Source organism: Rhyacophila brunnea, unplaced genomic scaffold (genome assembly GCF_057557595.1).
Source record: "Rhyacophila brunnea isolate RB1 unplaced genomic scaffold, BYU_Rbru_1.0 scaffold_13, whole genome shotgun sequence".
NCBI classification, from domain to species: Eukaryota; Metazoa; Arthropoda; class Insecta; order Trichoptera; family Rhyacophilidae; genus Rhyacophila; species Rhyacophila brunnea.
Window position 1 is genome coordinate 26,449,509 of NW_028232785.1, and position 10,274 is coordinate 26,459,782.

A 10,274-nucleotide genomic window follows, 5' to 3' on the forward strand; every position below is an offset into this window, starting at 1 on the left:
AGAGGTCCTGAAACTGGTTAGTAATAAAATAAATCGCCTCTGTTCTGGCAGAACACACTAACTGGAGAATACTAGTTTTGAGTAATTTGACTTTGAAGTTGTTAAAAAGTTTGAAATAATGGTCTATCATGTGAGTTTATTAAGTAATCGTAAAAAGGATGACTTTAAAATAAAGACTGTTAATTTATTAAGAAGGTTTCCAGACGGTAAAGTTTGAAAGAAAGAAAGAAGAACATTTTGGTACTAACTCAATATGTCATTTTTTCGAATTAGTGTCTTCTGCCAGAACAGTGACGATTAATTAAGTTGAGTAATTGATAGTTTTATTTATAAACATGAAAGCCGGCTGCAGGGACGTACCGTGGAGGTAGGCAGGCAGTGTTGCCAACGTTGTTGATGCAAGACGGGGTATGAAAACAAGCTATTTGGCAGGGGAAAAAGCTAGATTTTGTAAAAATAAAATTGACATTACATTAAAATTTACTTATTGAATACTTATTTCGCTTATCGAAAAAAGTTCAAAATTCGAAAAAATGTTGCTACGTGTAAAATTAAACATTTTAACAGAAATATATTTCAAAATTGGCAACAAATAGCTATATTATTGTGTCAACGGCGTTCAAGTTTCGTTTCATGATTGAAGACGAGAGCGTATGACAGACATATTATATAATTAAATAACATACCTTTTAGATTAATAATAATTATATACGCGGAGATTCGAAGACAAAACAGAACAACGATAAGTATAACTATGACCTTTCAGGAAAAATATAAATTTAATATTGAAATTGTCCTATCTCTATTATATTGATAGATTTTCAATACGCCTTAATAAATCAAATTATATACCTAATTTCTGCATTCCTAATCGCTAGAAGGCCTCAAATAAACGGGACTAAAACTGCTTACCTACCGAATGTATTAATAGTATTTACAACAAGTTTTTAGAAACAATGCAAGTATTCAAATTATTCAAAATATTATGTTTTTATACTTCATCCTTTACTTAGTGGGTATCTAGGTAATAAGGTTTTTACCCTTTCTTCGTGTATTAACTTATAATCTTTTTTTTATTGTATTAATAAATAATAATAGTACAAAACTTAAATCAATTAGAATTTAAATTCAAACTCCATCAAGTACCCTCGGTCGATAGTATTGATCAGACAAAGTTTATGATGATACATAATAGGCTCAATAATAGGTAATTTTCAAAACGCTTTCGATATAAAACAGTCCAGCTCCAAAAGAAGCAATAGTGGGAAAATAAATGTAGGTATAATGCAATATTATGTACTGATTTTATATTGATTTATTTACCCTTGTACGCTACTATAATGAGAGATAAATACTCTCACAGCAGGGTGCAGTTTAAAAAAAAAGGCGTTTATGAATCTCCTTGAAAACTGTGTTTTCTCTGTCCAGATGTTTGGACAGCACCGTCGATAATTATATCGCCGTAAACGAAACGCAAACAAAACGCAAACGATGTTTGGCGGATGAATCCGAAACTTCGCTTTGCCGTCTGCCGGCAAGCTTAGGATATCTCGTCTTAATCAACATAATATAATATGTTCAAAATGATTGGGTGACTAGGTACAACGAAATAATGACCTGACCTAACCTAACCTTAATAGATTCCACAAAAATTAATGTTTCATTTTTCCCCTGGCTGTTCTGTTTTGGTAACCGGACAAAACAGAACATGACAAAACAGAACAGCCAGGAGAAAAATGAAACATTGAAATTGTTTTATCGTGAATTATTTCTCACTAAAATAGGTATTAAGTCCTGTTATAAGTTATAAGTATCTGATAGTCAGAAATATGATGCGCATGAAAATAAATTAACTAAATATCTAGCATTTCTTCAACACATTTAAAGTTGTTGGAGGCATCAAAAAACGCTAGTAAAAACGCCACAAGCCATATGCGTTTTTTGCAAGCCAGATGCCTATCGAAAAATGCTGGCAAGAAAAACGCTAAATTGGCAACGCTGTAGGCAGGTCACGCGTTGCTTGTGGGCGGCAAACGAAAGAACGAATACGAATATTATAACTCTTGAGTGCAGTGGCGTTTTTCAGTGAAGCAGACGACGCGGTTGATTCGTTGAAGAATGCCGACATCTTAGCTTAAAAAAATAATGAAAGCATTCAAATTCTTGTATCCGGAAACCTGAACGTATGCAGTTCGCCGTATCACACCGTGAAATATCGTATCGGAAATATATGGTTGTCCAACTTTATTCGAGTCGTAAGTACTGAGATAAAATTAATGTCTAAATAAAACGTGGTTCATGTCGGTTTACACTTTACAGGAAACCAGCGGCAAATAAATTTTGAAAATAGCCGATATGCTGGATTATTTGTTAGGTTAGGTTAGGTTAGCTGCAGAATGAAAAATAGACATTGGCACACTCAATATTATTAAAATGGGTCGCCTACATTCCAATTATTAATAGCAGGTACCAAGTTGTTTTTAAGTTATTCAGTACAGGTATGAAACCACAACAACATAATAATTATTGACTAAAGCAGGGGGGAGCAAACTTTTTGGCTGGAGGGCCAAATTCAAGAATTCAAAATGAGCGGCGGGCCACAAGTAAGATACCATTTTTAGATATACTTACACTATTTTTATTATCACGAAAAATAAATATGTTTTAAATTTTTTTTTTAAATTCGGGTGTTAATTTTGTAGTTGATATTCTCAAAACTGCTTGTAAATGGGCATCGGAGATATTTGATCGTAAAGAATTTTTATTGAGGTTCATGATCGAAAATGTTTGTTAACATAGCGAACATTTTTCTTGCATAACTTTAAGTTGGTCGAATTTGTCTGAATTAAGGGCATCGTAAAATTTGGAGATTTCTTCACGACGATGCAATTCTCTTAAATCAGCGTAACACTGCAGATCAATAATCTCAAGTTGTAGCTCTGTCGGTACACTATCAATATCTATTGAAAATGAATTGCGTACTATTGCTAAACTTGTCTCAGTTTTTCGGAAGTCACCAAATCTTTGTGAAAAATCATCATTCAGAGCTATAATAATTTTACCATATTCTTCAAATTTATATTCTGATATATTCAGCAACTTCAAAGTTGGAAAGTGGTCCACGTTGTTATTCGATAGTTGTCGAAGGAATAACTTGAGTTTTAATTGAAATCCATTCAAACTTTTTACGATATCATGGGCATAAATTTTTTCTCCTTGCAACGCGGAGTTAAAAGTATTTAAATGTGTCACGATATTCAACGTATAAAATAGTGGTTACATAGTCTGAGACAAGACGCAAGGAAGTCGTACTGATATAATACATTTACAAAACAACAAATTCTTCAAATTTTAATATATTGTTAATATTTAAAAAAAAATAATTATAAAATAGTTATTCATAATCAGAAGTACAATTTATTAATGATGGCGGGCCGCAAAAAATACCAGTTTGCCCTCCCCCTGGACTGAAGTAATGCAATTATTCTAAATTAAGATAACCGGGTACCACCTATCCATTTCAACTGTCAAAAACAACATCAAAACACGTTTACAAGTAACAAGACAGCACTGCGAGCAATGCATATATTATTAAGTTTACCATCTGAACTGTCAAAAAGTGCTATGTTTTAACAGCACCTCTCTTTTGTGTGTTCTTTCGTTTCCTTCCATTGACGTACGGACGACAGTCGCGTACAAAATAAAATGAGTTGGGAGGGGAGGCATTTTGCACAAATATCCAAAATATTTTAAAAATAATTTTAAGGGGAGAGTTAAGAAAAACTCTTTTTTATTCCACATTTATTTTATCTCGTCTACTACTTAGATCAGCTCGTTGCTTCAATCGCGGAATACCGCACTTTCCCAGTTATATTCCCCATACCCAGAAAAGTAGCGAGGGGTGGAAATAGGCTGTTAAGATCCAACATAATCCAACATCCACAGTACGTTACATACATAAATCGTCTCGAAGCGGTACAAAAGCGACAACGCACGTAAATTTTAAAGCTTACTGTTGAGTAAGTTGAGTTTAAGTTATACTTCTTTGGCGTAACAGACCTTGTGATAAACTAGATTCTTTGACTAGCTCTTAATTATCTTGTTAAATTACACACTCAAGAAAAAGGACCGCTTATTGGATCGCCGTTGGTTTATTTCTACACACTTTAACTTATATTACTAAATTATAAAATGGTTTCTCGTTGTTTTTATTTTAAGTACCAACTGTCACTCTGGCGTTTAATAGTTTGTTTACGTAAGGAATTGCAAATGGCTGACAATAATAAATTCGCTGCCTAGGCAACGGAACAATTCTGAACTATAATATTATACTGTATAATCGTCACGATTGCATTATCATACTGTGGCGTAAAGGTAGCGCATTCGGCTGATAACGGAACAATCGATGGTTCGAATCCAATCGAGTGTGTTTTTTTTCGTGTTAAAAAAAATGTGTTACATGTCACACGCCAAAAATACACTCTGATCCCAAACGCGCCAAAAGAAGTATAACTTCAAAAACAAAAATCTTGTAATACATACAAATCACCACTTTGTAGATGCCCATATTATAGTCTTATTTGGATCGGATCGGACATGGTCAAAAAATATATAACCTAATACAAAATAGTAAAAATAAAATTTATAACCGCATATTATTATTCAATTTTTGGCTTGATTTTCTCAACTTTGCAACATGTACCTACATGTATATTCTTTCAATCTTTGACATTTATGAATATTTATATGATGTGTTTTTATAACCTGTTGGTAGTCGAAAGGAATCCATATTTTTTTGTATAAAAATATTAAAATACATAATATTAATACGGTTGCTGTGAAGTACTGTGCGTCGTAAAAATAATTAATTTCCTCCGTCACTTGTTTACCGGCTGCGACCCGGTCCTGGCCTTGACAATCCATGGCAATCGACCTTAAAAATAAAAATAATAAAAATAATTGTTAAAACCACATTTTCGAAAGACCTACCTAATCCTGGTTTACACTAATAAACACGGTTAAAATTTAAAAAAAAAAAACAACTAACACAGCGCTTGAAATGGATAATTTTACGAACCGGAGCGGTCGACAGTTTTCTGAAGATATTCACATATTTATCAAATTGTATGTGTTTTTTATAAAAATAATTGTATTAAATTTTCTATTATATATGGCTTATCTAGCTCATTCAGTCAAATTATTTTTTCCACGAGAAGGAGCGATAATTTTACTGATTTCACGAACAAGAACGGCGCTCCGGTGCGCTCCGATCCATTTCAAGCCCTCAACTAACATAATTACAAGATAAAAAGAACTTTTTATATACCACGTTTTTTAATTTTCTGTTGTATCTATCTATAGTCGGTTGAATCATATAAACTTGACAATTCTATGTATTAATAAAAAACTTTTTATTGTACTTGATAGAAATACTGAATAAATATTATAGAATATTGAAATGTCATTTTGACATTTCATATTGATTTCCATAGTAACGCACGTATAATATTAATAATTTAGTTGCTAGGATCCCCTTGGCAACCGACAATAATAACTTTCGGTACTGTTCGGTTATCAGGAATACAGCGGAAAACACAATTTGAAAATACCCGATATACTGGATTATTTGTTAGTTTGGGTTAGTTTAGGTTGGGTTAGGTTAGGTTAGGTTTGGTTAGGTTAACCTAACAAATAATCCAGTTTAACGGCTATTTTCAAAATGTGTTTTCCGCTGTATTCCTGATAACCGAACAGTACCTAACTTTGCATACAAAACAGAATTAATTGAAAATGAATTCAATTCTGCTTAAAAATGGTTAAAGGTATTAAAAGAATGCATTGTCGCCATGTTTTGGTATATTCTAAAAGTTTCAAATATCTAGTTAATCGGGAAGTTAGTTAAAAATCGATTGCAAGATTTGTACTGGACAAACAACCACCGAACAAACAAGAATACGAGCTAATAAAAACGTGGTAAAATACCTCGGAGCCACTGTGTCGCATGTACTAGCTTGCAGATACTTTAGATCAGTGATGCACAAACTGCGGCCCTAAATAACAATTAGTACCTATTTTATCGTCCTAATTGATTCTTGGGTTTTCACCGCGTGTATTTATTCCTTTTTTCCTCAACGTTTCGGGCTCGCTTCGTAGATGCCATTATCAAGAGATATAAAATTTCTTAATAGCTAACAAGAATTTCGACATATATTATCAATGGATTAGCTTTCCACTTAGTTTGCAGTGAGGGTAGGCAGGCCAGTGTCGAAGGGTGGAGGTAGGCTGTTAAGATTCGACATAAATAGTGCACACTAAATTTTGTCAGTCATACTTATTTGTTTTCATTGAACTAACAATACAATTTACAGATGGTACTGGTTAGTTTTTAAAATTCAATTAAACCTTGCCTAAACCAAACCATAAAGCTGTGGAGATCCGACATAAATAATGCACTCTTTGTCAGTCATACTTAGGTATTTGGTTTCGATGAACTAAGAATACAAATTGCAGATGGTTTTAAAAATTCAATTAAACACTGCCTAAGCCAAACCATAACAGATAAAGGATATAAGTATACTTTGTATATCGACTGTATTTAGGAAAAAGGGCGTAACCTTCGATTTTTCGGAAAGTGCTATTATTAGATATTAACAATGTTTACAACTAAATATACGTTCTGTAAAAAGGAAGTAAGCCGCAAATGCCAAATTATTATCAAAATTCAGGTTTTAATGAAGCATTAACCAAGTTTTAATGGAAAAAAGCACTTACCCTCAATTTTAAAGATTTTTCTTCAATAACTTCTTTAATTATTATTAGATCAAAAATATATTAGACCAAACTATCAATCATCATGCACCCAATGGCTGTCTATTTTTTTAAACATATTTAACCAAAATCATTCAAAAAACGTTTTTTACCACTCCTGTAATATTTGTTCTGTGAGGGTTACGCCCTTTTCCCTAAACACTGTCGATATAATATCATTAATATCTATTATAATTATAACTTACTTTAGATAGGGTTTAATTGAAGTTTAAAACTAACCAATACTATCTGCAATTTGTATTCTTATTTCAATGAAAACAAAATAAGTATGACTGATGAAAGTTTAGTGAGCATTAGTTATGTCGATTCTCCACAGCCTACCTCCACCCTTCGCCACTTCCATGCTACCCCTGATACTTACGATATTTTGTGACCAATTTTGATTTCACACTCCTTTAATTCGTTCGATTTTAGGTTAACACTATTAGAGAGGTTCCACTCAAATAAATTACTTTGTATTTTGTAAATTCTTGGCCACTTTTAACACAGAGGAAACACACATCACTTTTCCGACACACTAAAACACCACTGTTAAACAAATACAATATTATTTAAAATAGCTAACGTCTTCACAAACACAAAGTTGACACAAGCTGTAAACCTAGAACAGACATACATACAATACAACTTCAAGATTCAACGTCTACTTGATAGTAATCATGGCACACACTGAAATGGGTTCCCAGACTATAATCATTGGCCCCTACCGATAATCGTGTGCGGAAACTTGTACGTATGCAGTTCGCCGTATCACACTTCACCGTGAAACGTTGTATTGGAAATATATGGCCGTATATTAAACACCTTCCAACCTCTTTGGGTCGTATAGTGCTGACATAAAATAAATTCATGTGTAAAATAAAACACGGTTCTTGTCGGTTAAAACTTTACAGGAAGCCAGCAGCAAACAAATTTTGAAAATAGCCGATATACTAGATTATTTGTTAGGTTAGGTCTTGAATTCATGAATTTTTCCAAAATCAACTATGAAAATTGAATTAATGTTCATATTGAATCTAATAAAATTGGAGACCGTATAGTCAGTGACGTCCCATAGGGGTATGCAGATTGAGCGTCGCTTGGGGGCGGCAGTTACTCGAAGGGCGGCAAATCGAGGAGAATCATTTGGTATATATAGAAATAGCTATCTTAAGTTAGTATCTAATAACGTAAATATCTTTCCTTAATAAAACTCAGCTCACTGGTTGGAAACAAAATTGATTAATTAACATAAAAGGTTTTACCGGACTGTAATTTTTTGTCGGGTTCGCGATGTCTAGTTTACTTCCGTTGCCCTTCGACGTCCATGGTGACCAGAAACGACACGTGCACGGATGATAAAAAAATACTGTATACAAAATGGGGCGTTATTTTGGCGTTGCCCAGGGGCGGCATTTTGTCTAGGGCCGTCACTGCTAATAGTATACCGTCATCTCTTTCCGACAAGAAAGCTCACGGTGTACTGTGCCACGGTGAAATGCTTTACGTACAATTTACATGTAACCACCGATAATTATTGCTAATGCAATGTAATGTTCTACAGCAGCGCTTGCCAGCGGGTATTTCGCGAAACGCCTTGAACTACAATATAATCAAAATTTAAAGCATATTGTTTAATTGACAGAATAAAAAAAACAATTTTACGATTAAATTTATAAACGTAAACATAATATACCACTCTAAACCAACCCGCCACTCACTATACTCGGTGATAATCGGGTTCTATGTTTGTTTACGTCTTGGAATGGCTCTAGCCTCCCTAAGCCCCTGCCCGGACTAAAAAGGGGCCCATCGTAGCGGGTCGACTAGGTTAATGAGATAAACACATCTTAAATTTGCTGTAATAGTTTTAAAAAAAGTCGCCTGCGGGTTTATTTTATCTCGGGGTTATTTCTATTTTAAAATATAAGGTTATCCGATGCTATCTTTGGTTGTTGTGTGTTGATACTCGAGAACTCCATAATAATTCGAAGTGTTGAAAATACACTAAATTTTATTTGACCTGGAGCACCATTTGGAAAATGTCACTGTAAAGCTTCAAACTGCCTTTAAATTTAAACTAAGGGGGGCCGCCAAAAAATCTAGCATAATTGAGGCCCTGCTTCAGAATGTGGGGGCCATGGTTACTTGCACTGGATCAAATACACATTGAAAGGTCGAACCCACTACCCACGGGTTCGTATTAACAAGATTAACGTGACGTGACGTGCCTATTCCTAGTGAACACGTCCGTAACACAACTTCACTCTGTGCGGGTCCATATAAATAGATGTATGTATGGCTGAACTAGGTTTTAGTAGCTACGTATCAATGGCGAAGGGTGGAAGTAGGCTGTTAAGATTAGACATAAGTAATGCATACTAAACTTTGTCAGTCGTACGTATTTGTTTTCATTGAACTAAGAATACAATTTGCAGATTGTGCAGGTTGGTTTTTTAAATTTAATTAAACTCTTTCTAAACCAAACCATAATAGTTTGGATATGCAAAAATAGTGCACACTTTTTCAGTCATAATTATTTGTTTTTGTTGAATTAAGAATAGGTACGTATTACAGATAGTGTTGGTTAGTTCTTTAAAATTCATTAAGCCCTGCTTAAACTAAACCATGATAGATAAAAAATATTCGGTACTGTTCGGTTACCAGGAATACAGCGGAAAACACATTTTGAAAATACCTGATATACTGGATTATTTGTTAGTTTGGGTTAGGTTAGGTTAGTTTTGGTTAGGTTAACCTAACAAATAATCCAGTTTATCGGCTATTTTCAAAATGTGTTTTCCGCTGTATTCCTGATAACCGAACAGTACCAAATATTCTTATATCTATAAAATATCTAAAATGATAAAATGAAAAAAAACTAACAAACACTACCTATCTACACTTCAATGAAAACAAATACTTTTGACTGAGAAAGGTAGTGCGCACTGTTTATGTTGGATCTTAACAGCCTACCTCCACTCTTCGCTACTGCTATGTATTAATTATTAAACAACTCGTTAATGAATTTAGGTCAAAGATACATAGATTACACCGATAGTATTAAATTTTTTCGACAAAGTTTCACGACAAAAAAAAATTTGATGCTTACTTGTTTGAAGTAAGAAACGAAACAGAGGTTCGTTAAAATGTATGCTCATTTTATATGACGGGAAAAATCTTTATTTTATTTTAGCGCTAGGTCAGTGCCTGCCAAACTTTTTTACTTCACGGTTCACTGGTGAATGGGATCTGTTCCGCGGCACACTAAATAATAATGATTACAAAATAAAAAGAACTTTTTATGTACAACGTTTTAAAATTTTCTGTTGAATTATTATGCTCAATTTGCTCAAACTTGTACTTGATATGAAGTAAATAAAAAACAAACAAACAAACAAACAAATATAGAATACTGAAAAATATCATTTTCATTTCCATAGTAACGCACGTATCTATATATTAAT

General features: G+C 33.5%; 1 protein-coding gene across 1 annotated transcript in view; it reads right to left on the minus strand.

Moving 5' to 3' along the window:
• LOC147077097 (cholesterol 7-desaturase nvd-like) overlaps window positions 1-9,951 on the minus strand; it is a 31,558-nt gene extending 21,607 nt beyond the window's left edge. The window contains exons 1-3 of the mRNA XM_085941428.1: window positions 9,920-9,951; window positions 7,190-7,356; window positions 4,765-4,933 (exon numbers count right to left, since the gene is read on the minus strand). Coding sequence (XP_085797554.1) covers window positions 4,765-4,923 — 159 coding nt within the window. The 5' untranslated portion in view covers window positions 4,924-4,933; window positions 7,190-7,356; window positions 9,920-9,951. The remainder of the gene's footprint in view (window positions 1-4,764; window positions 4,934-7,189; window positions 7,357-9,919) is intronic.
• Between the last annotated feature and the right edge of the window lie 323 nt (window positions 9,952-10,274).